This window comes from Nipponia nippon, unplaced genomic scaffold (assembly GCF_047370975.1).
Source record: "Nipponia nippon isolate SJK-2023a ecotype South Korea unplaced genomic scaffold, ASM4737097v1 scaffold_3, whole genome shotgun sequence".
Taxonomy (NCBI): Eukaryota; Metazoa; Chordata; class Aves; order Pelecaniformes; family Threskiornithidae; genus Nipponia; species Nipponia nippon.
This window is the reverse complement of record NW_028262347.1, coordinates 93,646,460-93,662,778: the sequence shown is the minus strand read 5'-3', so window position 1 is coordinate 93,662,778 and position 16,319 is coordinate 93,646,460. Positions and strand designations below refer to the sequence as shown.

At 45.7% G+C, this 16,319-nt stretch overlaps 1 protein-coding gene across 1 annotated transcript in view; it reads right to left on the bottom strand.

Moving 5' to 3' along the window:
* Positions 1-3,807: 3,807 nt before the first annotated feature.
* Positions 3,808-16,319, bottom strand: part of ANK3 (ankyrin 3) — a 382,696-nt gene continuing 370,184 nt past the window's right edge. Inside the window, exons 44-47 of the mRNA XM_087766877.1 lie at positions 10,410-10,493; positions 10,227-10,286; positions 8,334-8,423; positions 3,808-5,203 (exon numbers count right to left, since the gene is read on the bottom strand). Coding sequence (XP_087623003.1) covers positions 8,358-8,423; positions 10,227-10,286; positions 10,410-10,493 — 210 coding nt within the window. The 3' untranslated portion in view covers positions 3,808-5,203; positions 8,334-8,357. The remainder of the gene's footprint in view (positions 5,204-8,333; positions 8,424-10,226; positions 10,287-10,409; positions 10,494-16,319) is intronic.

The following is a 16,319-nucleotide window of genomic DNA, read 5'->3' as shown; positions in this document are numbered from 1 at the left end:
GCAGGATAAAACATGTTTTCTTAGAAGCAATTCAGATGAAAATAATGCCATGCTGCTTTGCTTTTCTGACCAACAATTATTTCATCAGAAACCCGTACTAGAAAAAGAAGTCTCTCTGCAGGACAGAGGATCTGACTATGAAATTTTGCCACGTGGTAGCAACCCAGCAGCCAACGGATCTTCAGGTCTGGGGCTTTGCTTTGGTATCCTTGTTTGCCCAGGGAATTTTTTTCAGAGTTCGTACTAGGTTGGTTCTGTTGGTCTGGCCACGCCGTAACGATATCCAGCCTCTGGAAGCTTTCCAAGGAAGTTGGTGAACGGGATCGCTGTGTGTTGCTGTTTTATAGCCCAAATGGTTCTCAATAATTGAACATTAGCGTGATGGGAAAAGTACCAATAAAACTTTTACTATAAATCTTCGCCTTCCTCCAGGATTTAGGGTCAAATAAATAAAGCCATGCACAATTAGCATACTGTTTTTAGCATCAGCAGTTATGAAAAATGTGGCACGTACATAGATTTTTCTTGAGCAGCTCATTTTTCTGTCCTTCGCTAACCTTTTTCTCTCCCAGTAATGGACTATTTTTTATGTCAAGCACTTGGTAGCAGGCTGGGTCTAACTTTCCCATCTCCCCCCTAACTACCCTAGTGTCTGCGTCTCCGTCAGAAAACTGCTACGCTTTCAACAAAGCGAGAATATTTTCCTCCTCACTGTCGCCCTGTTTTCCCTCCCTTGCTTGCTCTGGGGTTAGAGGGGAGCTTGAGCCGGCAGCTCTTCTTCCTCCAGCCCTGGTTTGGTGCGATCTGTCCTGAAAACAGAAGTCCTGTTTGCAAACACCCACTCCTGCCGCCCCTTGGCAATCCCAGCGCACAACCCCAGGGCCAAGGATGCACTGGGTTGGCGGTAGCGTTTTCATACACCATGCATGTAGCTAGCACAAAAAACGAGCCCCTTGCCGATACCCTGCCCAGGATCCCTGCACTGGCCTCAGCCAGGCAACCCGCAGCCCTGCGGCGTGCACCCCCTTCCCCGGGAGAGGGCTGGCGGGGCAGGAGAGCTGCCCCGATGCTGTCCTTGCTGCCCCTGCGGAGGCCTCCGACCGCACGGGGCCTCGCTCGCGCCGCTGCCGCAGTGGCACCTGCTTTCCTCCAGGCCCAGCTGCTCACACCCAATTTGCTGACGTTGTATAGGTTACGTGATAAAAATCGCCACTGATGGACTTCAGTCAGTTTCATCAAATTTTATTTGACTTGATTGAGCCCAAAGAAGCCCCAGTTATAAACTCCCTCCGCAGTGAGGTTTGTGGGGGCGTGCGCCCCGCACGCCAGGCTGTGGCAGCCCCCGGCAGAGCACGTCTCGATCTGCACAGTGTGCGCTACAGACAAAGCCCGTGCTAAACAACCCCTCAGGAAATTAGCATTAATTAGCGGGGTGCTGCAATCCTGCGAGCGACTGCCACTTATCCCGCTAATGTCAGCTCTGCACTACAGGAGCTCTTAGAATTTCTGACGTTAAAACTATTACCGGCCACAAATAAAATGTAATTGATATTCTTTCAGAAATGGAAAAAGTATGGTAGGATACTCTGCAGCATTATTATTAGGTAGTGCTAAAACAAATATCAAAGGATGAAAAGAACGCCGTATTTAACAATCGAGTTTATTTTAATAGATGCAATAGAAGTCCCACAACTTACAATTTTGCCTCTAAGGGGAATGTTCTCACTGGAGAAAATATGAAAAAAAGACAAAAGCACACATTGGAGGTAGAGCCCTCACTCACTCCAGGGCTGTCTGTGCTGTTTGCTAGTACTGGCAAGATTTCTGTTTTCCTTCTCAAATGACCATTTTATGCTTCAACCTTGTTTTTCCCAAATATCCCGAGCTACCGTTGGAATCAACACACTCAGTGCAAAACAAACCAACACCCAAAAAATCCTGTTTGTGAAACATTTAATGTGAAATTTTAAACTCTGCAAATTGAGCTACAGCGTTCCTGTTCCAACCTTCGCCGTCTCCGTTGTATCAAAGCTTCATGGGAGGCAGCAACCAGCGACACGGCCGGCCTGCGCGGCAGGAGCTGGAGGACTGGGACCTGCCAGCGGTGGGGGACGGCCCTGCCCAGGCACGTACGCTCTCGGGTGGCCCGAGAGGCGCGTCTGCCATGGTCGCGGCCTGCTTGGGTGCTGAACGCTGCCCATGGCTGGGCCTTGCTGCAGAAGCATCCTTGGGAGCCTTGAGGTGAGCCAGCAGCTGCTCACGGCTGCTGTCACGGTCAAGACCAACTCCCCGAGCTTGAAGGTGCCACACAAATCACCACCAGCGGCAGGAGACCTGTCGAGATTCCCCTACACGCCTCTGCCACCTGCACAGGCAACCCCACTTTTCTGTCTACCTACAGAGAGCTTCTGCCTGCCAGAGCAACCGCGCCAGGTGCAATCACAGCTTTCTTCCTCATCGGCGTCAGGCATTAACTGGGGACCAGGCAGAGGAGAGAGATGAGGCCAATGAAACGCTGCCTTTCGAACGCTGTTACAGAGAGCTGAAGTGAAGCTCTTCTACAGTGCTGCTCCTGCCTTCCTGCTGGTGGCCACCACAGGCTTTGCTTCCAACTGTAAAGTCATCATATAATGTTAAATATATACATCCACACACCATTTACTAAAACCATTCTTTTTCATTCAGCTGATCCGGGTACGCCCGAGCGGGAGGGAGGCAACTGGGCGGCGAGGTCTCCAGGAGCGCAATCGCTGCTGTTGGACTGTGACCTGCAATAAGATGTGTTTGTTCTCCTGTGGGCTAAGTGGCATTTGCCCTCCAGACTCTGGCGTAAGGACCTGAACCATCAGCACTGTACCAGCGGTATCCTGACCTAGGTAAAAACGTGCATTGCAACACAGACTGGCTGCTAAAACGATGAAAACCACTTCATTTACTGCCACTGCTTCAAAAGCTGGCAGCCCTGCTAAGTCGAAAACATGGATGAACCAACCTGTTACACTGTCCTGAAGCCAAGTGCTTCTCACCACAGCCAGGAGAGCTTTGCTGACTGACCCCAGGTGGGGACCAGTTCCCGCATGGGTCAGCAGATAACAAGCAGCAGCCTGAGTTGGATCTGTAGCAGCGGTGCTTCCTCAGGTGCCAAGCTGGGGTAAAATACATCATCTTCACGTTGCCTTGAAAGCCAGGGAAAACTGAACCCTGAGTAATAAAATTTATGTATTGCACGCAAGCAGAAGCCTGCAGTCCAGAGCGGGGAGCGTGTACTGATGCTGCCTACAAAACTTTGGTTTGGCCACATTTTATATATATAGTGGTCCATCACCTATAATATAGAGGAAGTGCATGCGATACACAGGAGATGTGCACTTCTATTTACACCACCTGCAGTGGGTTGGTTCTTGGTCTGACTGATACACGCTGCGAAGAAAACTGCTTTCGCTAGTGTTTTTCCTGGTTCTCGATGGGGCGAAAGAAATTAAAGGCGGTCCGGAGTTCACACGTGTTGAAGAGGCTGCGCACACCCCTGTTGCACAGGTCCTGTCCCCACGCCCAAGGGGGTCTCCTGCGTCGCAGGGAGGTGGGTTTTCCTTAGCTTTGCTGTGGATGGGCTGGCTTCTGCGTTTTCCTCCCGTTCCCCCTACCTGGGGACAGCTTGCCAAGCAATGGCCTGGCACACTGGGAAGACGAGGAGGTGGGTCAGACAAAAGAAACGGAGAGGAAAAGAAGCAAAAAGCCAGGGGTGGTTAACAGCTGGCCTTGCGAAGCCGCACGTCTACAGGGCACAAGAACACTGCCGAACACACGTTATCCAAGAGTTTTAACACAATTTATTTTATGCTTAAATAATCAACTAGATCATCCAGTGTTTGTTTTTTCATACATATGTAATTAGAGCTATTATCAATGAATGCTGTTTCCATATGAATATAATCAACAAATTAAAGTATTTCACCAAAACCCAAATAAAAATGCCCTTTAAAACACAGCAGCCTTAACAACCTAATATTACACTGCTAGGATGATTACAGATGATTGGCTTACTGAAAGATTCTACATCTTATAGCCAGTACACAATACAGTAATAATTTTACAGCGTGCTGCCAGTCTATTAGCTAATAATTTCTCTTCAGTTCATTTAAAAATATCCCAAACTTGTGCTCCTTAGAGCACCAACCCACTTCTAAAGCTGCAAGCATTACCCCCGTTATAAAGCGAGAACAGATAGCACCCCCCTCCCCATAATGCAACTACTGTATATGTTATGGGTTTTAGGTCATTTCATTGAAAAATTGGCAACAGCAACAAATATTAGATGAAGGGCTTTGTGTTTACAGATAAAATCTTATTTTTCATGTTGCGGTATAGTGTCTGCAAAACTGGAAAAGATTTAATCAAAATAAGGTGAAACACATGCATCAAAATATTAGTACTCTGAAGAAAAATTTTCACAGAACTACAGAATTCCTCATTTTGGGAATCATTTAAATTTGCAGCAGATTTTAAAGATTTTTTTAAAATCAAGCTAGCGTTTTTGCATATACAAACATTATAATTGCTAATATACAAGAATCTGTGAAGATACACCCAGAATATCCCTGTAGGTGCAGCCATTTGAGACACCTAGCCTGCTCAATGCATTTGCAATATTCTGTTCGTGATCGAAAAGGCAGTGCCTTATCAACATTTATTCTATTTTGTTAGAATTTATACAGTGTTATTTATTTACAGCAAAACTATTGATGTTTAAAAAAGAAACAAATAGTGTTTTATACCCTGACAGTTTGGGTCCAAGAAAAATAAGGCGAGCTGTTGTGGATTTTAGTAATTTTAGTGTCTTTCCATGGTTTAACCATTTCATCTTCGTACATCTCCTCTGGCCACAGGAATTTATTTCTTTTGAGATGACATCAAACTGCTTGAAAGAAGCTGTTAACAGCATGGCATCTTGTATATACACTGCATTGGTAACTGCGCACCCTCCAATCCTGTGAATGAACGTGAATTTCCATGCTCTGTAAATTGGCTCATGCTAAATTAATTTTTTTTGTTTGTTTTTTTTTGTTGTTTTTGCATAAAAACCATGCGGTTAATGTGTGGAAGCAGCAAACACACGCACACTTTTATAGGTGAATGTTTAATTCCTGTTGATTTTTCTTCTGTGAGCGTCCCTCTAGAATACTGGCAGTAAGAGCACACAGTCCTATGGAAAGAAAAGATAGCACAAATAATTTCAGAATATCTCGTTATAATCAGTTTTGTGCCTTTCCCTGACTAAACGGAAAAGTTCTAATTGGCAGCATGGAATTCCGCAATAGGATAAATGACACACTTTCTTGGTAGGTAATGACATTAGTTGAGCTCCCAGCATGAAGGGAAAATGCAGCTGCAGACGTCCACATTGCTCATGAACTGATTTACAAATACGTTTGCAACACGCTGCATTTCATCACCCCAGACAAAGTACCAGCTCATCAGATCAGATGATGACAAGAAACAGGAGGAAGAAATAGCATCATCTCCAGAATGAGGGAGCTGCTGCTTTCACGGCACGTTTTTGTTTATTGTTCGCAAGCATCCCCACGGTAGTGGAAAACCTGCGCTCCTTGTGCATCCACCTCTGCCGGTTGCTCGGGGAACGTGAGTGGGAGAGCCAGGAATGCGGAGTCCAGCCTTTAGGAGGCTTGGCGAAGGACAAAGCAAGGAAGAGGAGCAGCCTCATCCATCTCCTGCCTGGCTCGCATGAGTGGCACTGAGGAGACAGGGGGTCCAGCTCCTGCTCTCTCGCCCATCCAAAAGCGGTCATGCAGCCGTGCGCATAAGGACAGCAAGTTTGTTACATCTGTTGTACAAAGCGATGTTTTGCAGCAAGGAGGCGGGAAGCAGAAATACAAACACACCGGCAAACCAGAGCTGGAAGACCTGCGGACTCCCCAGCACCTGGGCGCAGGGAAGCCTGTTTGGGAGCATGGCTTGCGCAGCGCCTGCGGGATTCAGGCTGGCACGGACATGCCTGTTTACTAATCAGGTCACAGGTCCACACGCATTCCCCGGGAGCGCTCGCGCTCTTCTTCTATGCTAAAACAATCTGTCCTTGCCCATGTCTACGGTTGTCATAAATCTATCCTGCTGCTAAAAGCCACCTATTCACATTGCAGCGGTCACGCCGGCTCGCACAGTGCCGTCCTGCAGAATTGCATGCAAAAGTTCTTAGCTTTTCCTTTCAACCTATATTTCGCAATGGGTTTATTTGCAATGTGACAAAGACATTTTTACAGCAAAATCTAGCTAACATTGTGATTTTTTTCAAACGTTCAAAGGAAAAGCAACACCTCTGCCTCCCAAACAGGATTTTTTTGTCTTTTGTGATCAAGAAACAAACTGGTTTTCTATCAGAATCCTCTGTCTGTGCAAATACATCCACTCCTGCATTCAAATAAAATTTTTTCAATAGACTCTTGACTGGGCTCACAATTACTTAATGCACACTTGGTCATGCTTATCATATCAAAGTTTGGATCGCAGAGATTCATCTTTTGGGACAAAGTTCCCCCCTGAGCAAAGGTTTATTATCTAAGGACGACTCTCCAAGTTCCTCAGGGGCTCTAGCACAGAGGAGTTGCCTACTGAAAATCACAAGAGAAATGCATCAAGCAGTCATGGGAGCAAATTTGGTTCTGAGGAACTCAGACTCTGGCTTTCTGAAGGTCAGAATATGTTTCATACATTAGGCAAGGACTGCCTTATTAATGCCATTTTATTTTAAAATGAAATGCTTCTCCCTTATCCCCAATGTGTGTTGCATCATGCTTGTATGCCGGCAGGCTCTTTATCTGCACTGCTTATGGGGTTCAATGCCCCATCTTGCCTTCAGTGCCTTCAAATTCACAAATTTCTACTGCTTTCCCCCTGCAGATTGACAGTGGAGAAGCACAGGAGCCAACGTGGGACACAATTTCATACAAGCAGCACCATTCCTTTGGCTTGCTTTCCTCCCGTATCCTTGAGCTCCATGAAGGAGAAAGGCATGTCAAAAGAATCACCTCCCTTTTCAAAACTAAATATTTTATGAGGATGTTGACCAGCAAGCCACGTGAAGCAGTATTATTCCATTAGCACACGTGGGAGGGCTCTCAATAAAAGCAGGAATTCAGCGGTCATGCTAGGTGGACGCAGTAGGTGCTTACCAGATGCTGAAAGCATGCCAGTCGCCTCGCAGAGCTCGCTCCTTAGGGCTTGATCCCATAAAGCCCTCAGCTAGATCCCACACACCGAGTGCTGCTGGTCTCAAATGGCACTACTTACATGCACAGAAAGCCCATACGGCCAGGTGGCTTCAGAGGCCACCTTACATTGCAGCAGTCGGAAGGGACTAGTGACTCGGGAGAGACTCTGCTTCTGTCCTTTACCTCCACATCACTATCCGGTATGTTTTCCAGTTCCTGTTTATCCTGTTCTTAAATCCTACAGTCAATCCCATACCAGATGTGCAGAAAAAGGATAACACATAGACTTGCACTTCATAAACTCTTTTTCTGCCCCATTCCTAAACCCCACCAAAGCTAAGAAAAGGTCTGAGTAGAAAAAAAGACATGGATGTGGTAAGCAGATGCACTTGAAGCCATGAGTGACTGACACAGACTGGCTCCTCCTGTATTTACAGGCACATTTGCTGGGTGACTATAGCTATGTGACTGAGCCACAGCAGCCTCTGGCTTCACGGTGCTCCGGCACGCTGTTACAGAGCCACTGCAAGGGTGTCTTAGTGTGTGCACTTGGTTTTAGTTTGGGAAGCCCTTATACTGTCAGCTGCTGTTTTGTTACAGTTTTTAAGGCTGGATCAATAAAATTCACAAGAAACAGTTAGTAAGGATTATTTGTTGGCAAATATTGAGACACTTCACTAGCTCTTAGAAGGACTTTGACTTGCATAACTGCCCTCGGATCACACACCTGTCGGTGGAAGAAGCCTTTCACTCCCAGTAGATATACATGTGTGCAACTCCTTCGCTATTTGTATTTAAGTTGACTTTAAGAAGTAGAAAGTGCCATGGATTACAGATGCTACACTTTGTAAAACTCCCAAAAATCTTACACGTGCCTCAGTACTGCTTTGCTTTATGTTCTAAGAAGTAAAGCTCAGTTTCTAGACGTGAACTCAAGGTCATTTTCAGCTTACAAGATCAAGGGTCATCTATTCAACTCTGCAGCTTGAAAGCAATGTCAAGGTAGCAGAAGGCAAGCCATTGCACAGCCCAGGTGCCAGCCCCCGTACTGCGCAGCACTGTGCTGGCAAAAGGCTTTAGCAATGGAAAAAAATTGGTCACACTGACCGTTCAGTGGTCGGCTTTCAGCTTTCATGAGTAACTTTTCTTCTCCACATGTCTGACTTCTTTCTTTGTTTTAACCTTATAAGCTTCTCCCTGTTTTAAAGGAAAAGTACAAACATTAACATAGTCTGCAGAGAGTGCTCGTAATTATGAACGTGCTCTCAAAACAGGCTCCACATTTTGCTGTAACAGGATAAGTAAAAAGCAGTTAAATCACATTAACACTTCATTTCAAAGATACACACAATCTACTTATCCACTCTGCTGAGCTGCAAAAGCACAGGCCTGAAATATCATCTTCAAGTAGAAAACACAGGTCTACAATTTCAGCACAACCCCTGGGTTGCAGTGCCCAGCTGGCAGCCCTCGGCAGAGCCCCCGCCATCAACTGCAGCGGGGTTCAGCACCATCATCAAGGAAAATCCCCTTTCTCAAGCAGCCTCCTGGGTCAGCTGGGATGGGCAGACATTTCCAACAGCATAGGCCATGGCTGCTGTTATGATGTTTCACAATGTCTGTGCTTTAAAGTGAGCAGGTTAGTAATGGAATAAAGGGAGGAGGAAGAAAGCCAGCAAAACCCACCGCCAAAGCAGCGCAGAAGTAAAACCAATGATAGTGACAAGCAGTGCAGGTTTCAGTGTCTTTAAAAAAATACCCCAGCAAACCCCAAAATGAAGTTCATTTTTGCTCATTAAAAGTAGCTCAATAATCATCTAAAAATAAATATTCCAATAATCACAAGCCTCGTTCACATCAGAGAAAGGCATCTGTTTATGTGTGGTTATCGGCAGAATTTACCCCTCAGGTGATCTGCATTGATGTATTCGTAACTATTTGTAGTTTCCGACTAATCTAATCTGGTGCAGCAAACTGAAAATGCTTCCCCTTTGCTGGGCAGGATTTATTTTTTCCCTCATAAAGGACTATGAAAGAGGGGACGGAAATATGTTTGTTTTAACTCTCCTATTTGTGTGTCATCCCCCTCCCCTTTTTTCTTTTTTTTTTTTTTTAATTACCAGCAGATAACGAGTATTTGTTATCTTTGTTTCTGAATCTGTTTTCACTCAGACAAAAATTCCATTAACCCCAATGACAGCTTTAGTGGAGCATAGACCCGAGCTCCCCTGAAGCCATTTGTCTCCAGAGGTGCTGCCCGTTCCCCCGAGGCCTCCTGGGGACAGAAGACAGCTCGAGGCACAGCCTGCCCGCGCCTGCCCGTACCCCCGGAGCCCCCTGCAAGAGGGGCTGGGGCGTGCTGGGGCACAACGGGCCTGCCCTTCCCGCTGCCCTACCTTCTTCTTGGGGGTGCTGAAGCCGGGCACAGTCCAGCCCTGCAGAAGGGCTTCCGATTTTAATTGCTGGCGACCAGATCCTGTCTTGGTGCTTCCTTGTATGGGATACCATTGCTTGGGTATGTTCACCTTCCCCTGAATCCTGCAAACCCTCAGTCACTAGCACAGGGGTATTACGAAGGTGAGCGACAGGCCGGTGGGGACCAGACTGTGGCTCATTCCTTTGGGCTGGTGAAAAAGAAATACACTACCCCTACGGGTGTAAGGCACAAATTCTGCAAGGGCTTAACCAAACCCACTGACATGGCTCATCTTGATGGCACAAAACAGGCCGCAAACCTACGGTTTAAGCCTGCCACCTGTTACACAGAAACAGGCCTTAATGCTTCTGTGCCGACAGAATTCAGCCGGGCCCCCTTGACACAGCCCCTGCCTGCACACCACACTGAGACCCCTGCCCCGCTACTCACACGCACAACTTGTCAACAACCGCAAGCACCGCACTTTGCCAAGGCTTCTTGTTAAATGCAAACCTCCAGCCCTTTAGCAGTCAACACAACCCTCCGCGCCTACTGTTATTTCCTGGCAGTCCCCGTTCCATTACCATTTCACCAACTTTCCTCTCATGGGGAATAACAACGCGTCTTACTACCTTCCGGGTGATCTGTGGGAAGCAATACATGAAAAGTATCGATTTTTTTTTTTCCTAGATTCTAAAGGGAGAAAGTATGTTAAAAGAAGTTACTTGAATGCAAAGACTCAGAGCAGTGATGTAATTCATGATTACTTTTCTCGTGATGACGTTGCCTTCTTCGTCGGTAAACTGTTCCTCTGTTACAGATTCACCAGGAATGTTTTTTGCTTCCTCACCCTAAAGAACGTGTTATAAGATTAGCAATATAGCCTATATTCTGCCAAACCCACACATATTTCCACACCAATCCAAGCAACAAGCACATGCTAGCTTCAACTTTATGTAACAGTTTTGTCTTATGGCACACAAATAGTATGAAAGCCTTGCTCATTTAGCATGCCAATACCTGTGCATTTATTCTACAAAATGTGTCCTTAAAGCCTGTAGTGAGCTTCTAGCACATTGCTCTTATTAACTAATTCATGACATGAAGCTCTCTGGGCAACAAATCATCTTGCGGTCAGTCTGAGTCCTATGAGATGGAGGCACAAATTCATGATGATATAATCTCTAATCGGACATCCATTAGCTTTCCGCAGCTTCTCAGTGCCCAGCACACACAGAAATATGGTCTAATACCAAAATAAGGTGGGAGAAATTTGGGATTTAAAAAGACAGCTCTGCCTATAGCTTGCTAAACACAAGATCTTAAACACACGCACAAAAGATGAGACTTCTCAGCATTTACAAAATGGAGAAAGGTATCTTACGTGACACTTCTCCTGGCACGGTAGCGCCTGCCACCTCGCCGAGGAGCCTCGGCAGCCTGGTGCACGACTTACTGAGATCAGCAGCACTCCAGCTATCACTTCTTGTAGTACCAGCAATTTATAGGACCAGCGTAAATAAATGTAAAAGCAGTTTCCTAACTGCTATGCTAGTGACTTAATACCACTATAAGAATTATTGTTCAAATTATATATAAATGACGTTACTTTAGAGTCTAAGGCTAGCTGGCAGTCACGAACTTACGTTCCGAAAGAACTTTGACAATTTTACCTCATAAAGTCATGTTTTCAAACCTGGGTGCTGAAGCAAGCACTGCATTTGATGCTTCAAAAATACCCATCATCTGTGCTTGTTTATTTCACAGAAATAAAACAAATATAATGATAATGTAGCTGGCCTACATATGAAAAATTTCCACATGTAAACAAATAACCCTTTAAACGAACAAAAAAAAATCCTTAAAACTTTTCTTTTCCCCTCACCCTCAACCCACTATGGAAAAAATGGCATCTAGAGAGAGGAAGCAGAAAGAAACATTGTATAAAACATGTTATATCAATATTAACAACAAAATAATATTTGAAATGAGATTACTACAGCTCAACATCAATCTTCCATAATGCGTCCATATACTAAGCAGCACAGAGCAAATATAATTCTTATTTACTGTGGTCTATATGCTACATAGTTTACATAAGCTCCTGGCACTGGTCTATAATGAACAAATGTAGTAATGTCATGTTTATTTTTTTTAACCATTTTCCCTATAAACACAGCTTTTTCAATATGTACATTATAACATTAGGTTTGTATGCTATTTCTAAGCTCTAAACCAAATAAACCTTTCCTTTTGTTTACAAGCCATTTGCCATCTTTTCTATAGCCAAGCTTTTCCATTTTCCTCACCTTAGAGGGATTGCAGCAGGCAGAAGCCAGAAGGGAGTACTGAATAGCAGAGCGCAGCTCTGCTGCTAACCAAGCCCCCAGTCAGCATTTGTCATTATTCAGAAGTGCAGAACTTTTGCTTATTTCATATTGAAAGCTGTATCAAAATCACTGCTTGATAATTAAGTAATTAAACACTTTGGGACATTTTAGCATTGGAACAGGCTACCCAGGGAAGTGGTTGAGTCTCCACCCCTGGAGGTATTTAAAGAACGGATAGATGTGGTGCTCGAGGACATGGTTTAGTGGTGGACTTGGCAGTGATAGGTTAACGGTTGGACTCGATGATCTTACGGGTCTTTTCCAACCTTAACGATTCTATGATTTTACGTGTCTCTTTCCCCACGCTTTCACAGGCTATATAGAAACTGTAAAACTTGAACTTTGATGGTTCAGGAAGAACCACCAAGAGAAGGGCAGGCTCCGCAGCCAGGCAGACGTCACCACGTAGGGACATAAGGATGAGGTCCTGTGTTTGAGATACACCTGGGGCTGAAGGGACCTAGCTGAGGTCCCCAGGCCTGGGAACGGTGGCATCCCTACAAGAAGCATGGCAGAACAAACAGCTGCCGGAGCCTGGGCTTGGCCCATACAATACAACAACTCCCCAGAATTCACAGGAAGGTGAAATTATATACCTGCGTAAGCACCGACGTCAGGCTATGTGCAGGAGGAGGGAAGTAAGGGGCTGGCCCCCCCGGTGAGTGGGGCCCCAATGACGGCAGCCTGCTCCTTCCTTTCTCATGAACGAGACAGCAGAAATGAGAACAGCACAGGGACTGCTGCTGCAGCAGGGGGGTGACGACTGGGTAAAGGTTTTGGGAACTGAAACCTGTGGGGTTTCCAAGCCACAATGAAATGGGGAGAAATACTGATTATGGAGACTTAATACTTTAATCAGAAGCATAGCAGATGGGGAACTAGCTGCACAGTTTCTTTCCTGGCCTCCCACCCGTGGGCTCAGAGATTCTCCAGTGGGCTCCCACACGGTGCCCTAAGGGACAGGAGGGAACCCTGGCCTAGATGTCCCTCCCACCCCATGGAGCACTGAGATATGGAGAGGTTCCCTCTCATGAATAGGATTTCCAAAGCCACTACAATAAAAACCATTAAAAACAGAAATAAAACAACATGGCCAGTAGCAAGGTCACCACACTACCTGGCAGGCCAATACTGCTTGCATGTGCTGGTCCTTTGAATCCCTACTGCTGCTATGAGCAAGGTTATTCCTTAAAACAAGTTAGTGAGAATTACTGTGTTCAGCTTTAAAATGAAAAATGTATTGATGCACTGAAAGATGTCTCTTGGAAGAAAATGCAGTTTTAAAGGTATAGTGGATCGTGGTTTTTAATTAGCTACATGCTCCTTTAAGCACAGTTTAAGGAGAAATGCTGTGAATACTCAGCAGTCAGCACGCATGAAATCCAGCTTTCACAATTCTCTTGCTGGTGGGTAGTTAAACAAATTGCAGGAGGTCTCACAATTGGCAGGAGGTAGATCTGATTTACTGACGTTTCTAATCCTATGCAGTTATAAAGATGGATGTTTGCTAGGAAAAAAAACCCTTACCCACTGGCAATTTTCAGATCTCAAACCAGCTTTGGGTAAGAATGGCGCGTTAGATGACCTTGTCAACAAAAGCTGTTTTTAAACACAAAGCTGGTGCATCTGCGTCACAGCTAAAGAATAAAATTCTATCTGCTGCATCATACTTATGTGGGCTTCATTTTACCTTTGACCAGTCGAAATCACTGTCACAATACCAAGAGCTTTAGAAAGGCAGGGAGAAAACTTAATACCGCGATTACTGGAAGCTCGGTTATATCCCTGGGACTAAACCATACAAAGGCTGCAGTCTGCAAGCCTCAGCCCCAGAACATGCCAGGAAGCTTTGCAAAGCAGAGTGCTTTAATGTCACCCTGCTCGCTGGAGCGTAGTTCTGCCAAAACCAGCTGGTATCCTCTCCCCGCTGCCCTCCAGGGCAGGAGAAGCAAAGAGCCGCTTCCTCAAAGCCTTCCGCCAGCTCCACTGGTTTTCTTAACAGTTATTTGCAGATTATGGGTGTTCCCAGGGACCTCCAGATAAATGGAGTTATACAGTCGGTGCTGCAGTATTGTGCCAAAGTTCACTGCAGATTTGTCAGAGCTCTGGTTTTCTTTCATGTTTGTTTTGTTACTAGAGGGATAATAGCCCCTTTTATTCCTCCTATACATCTAGTGTTGTTGTAACAGCAGAGAAAAAAGGTGCAGCTGGATGTCTCTTACCCAGATGGATAAAAAGGAATTTAAAAGCAGACGGAAATAAGCAAGATGGAAAGATCCTAAATATTTAATTTCACCAAAGACCAGGGGCAATGCTGCAATGGGAACAGGAGCTGTACAGAGCACTCAGACCTCTTCCCTTACCGGCCTCAGCCACCATCAAGACATAATCCTTTCAGTCTCAAGACCACATTCTTGTAATGCATAAACAGCAGCTGCGCCTCAGTCTCCTTGGGGTCTCAAGCCTCTGTGGCAGTGGCAGTAGAAACAAACATCTTTCATTAAGATCATTTTCATTAGTGAGTTCTGCCTACTCAGGGAGACCTTGTTAATCAGATGCCACAACTCTCTGCCTGCGCCTGTCCTGAGTCTGTACTTGCTTGTTTGCAGATGCGTTGCTAAAGCCACGGGGGGGGGGGGCAGGGAACCCAACAAACCAACAGGCAAGCCAAGGAGACCTGAAAGGAAACAGTGCCGCAAATGGGGCAGAGTATAGTCCAATACCGGGAGCTGGGTCGTAGGTCTGTTGCTTGTTGCATGGAGGCCAACATGATGAACAGACCTTATAACAGCACTTGTAGCCTGTGTTTTAATTTACCTCTGTGCTATCTTACTGAGGCCGGCAGCTTCGACCCTGCCGGTCCCTCCCAGGGCGAGATGGGGTGAGGGCACTTACGGAGCAGAGCAATTCTGCAGCTCTCCCAGCCTGGCAGGGACTGCAGCGGAGAGCCTGCGTCCAGCTGAGTACACAAATTGAAACGCTTCCCACTTGCCTTACGTGGGGCACAGGCCCTTAATTCTTCTCACCTACAGGATGGCCACATTTTCATTTTCCATAAATAAGTTCCCTCTGAATAATGAGATCATGAAAGCTGCTGGTTCTAGTTTTGACTGACTGCTGCTCAGGTTCCCATGCCACTTCTCCAGTGCAGGCTGAACCAAACCCTCCGCAATCAGTAAGGCGGGGGGGGGGGGGGAATTTCATGGGCAAAATGCATGGAAAGAGACAAATAAATCTTTAATAAAAATTGGCAAGAAATAACAAAAGTACAAGATACAAAATGACATCAGATTTGAATAACCCCTGCTTAAAAATCTATTTTATTTTCCATTACAAAATTCTACCATAAACCTTTTGGCAAGAATCTTACTAAACAGTTTTTGCCAAAAATTTGTACCCATGGAAGATTTAACAACCTCTGAAAAAGCATGAAAAATTAGACACTGATTTCTGTCATGACTGAATAAAAGGAGCTTTGGATCAGGCTCTGAATGTGCACATTGTGGCAGCACTCTTATTTTTCCCTTGTGTGCTAATTGCTCGCATTCCTGCACTACCATAAAACCCTGTTTCTTTTGCAATGCCCCGTCCCATCAATCCACCATGTGAACAGAAGAGAGGAAAGGAAGCAAAAACAAAAACATCTGCACTACCTTGAGGTTAGAATACGATCCTATTACATGTGGAAATGGGCATCAGTCCTTGCTTGTCTGGTTTTATGGGCTCAGCCCTCTGAAGTGCTAAATCCCATGGGAATGTGCTCCAGAGTGCTGAACACTTGACAGGACTCAGCTCTCGGACTGCTGGGAAAATACCTCCGGGGGAGAGAAAAGCCTTTCTCCATATTTGGGCCAGGACAGAGAACTAAGGTAGCAGTTAAACGGAAGTAATAGTGTTAGCAATAATGCAGAATGGCACTGAAAGCAAAAACAAGTTGGGAAAGAAGAACAAAGGTAATGAAGCAATTCAGCCCTGACAGTAGCTGTGGAGGCACACAGCAAAGCTTTTTTTCCACAGCACTCCATTTATCCTCAAGGTTTTGGCGTTACCAAACTTCATCCCTGCAGGCTACATAAGTACCTCTGTTGCTTTCAATGCAACACGCAGGCAGTAATGAATATACGCTACAGTAGAACAACACAGGTCCCATGTGCAGCTCTGCCCGGCGGAGCCTCCAAACGCACCCTCATCCCCTCCCTGCTGCTGGTGATGGCACAAGCCAGCAGAGCGGGCCGACGGCATGGGCACAGCACTGCCATCCATTTATGAAGCCTGCACCCAGGTTTT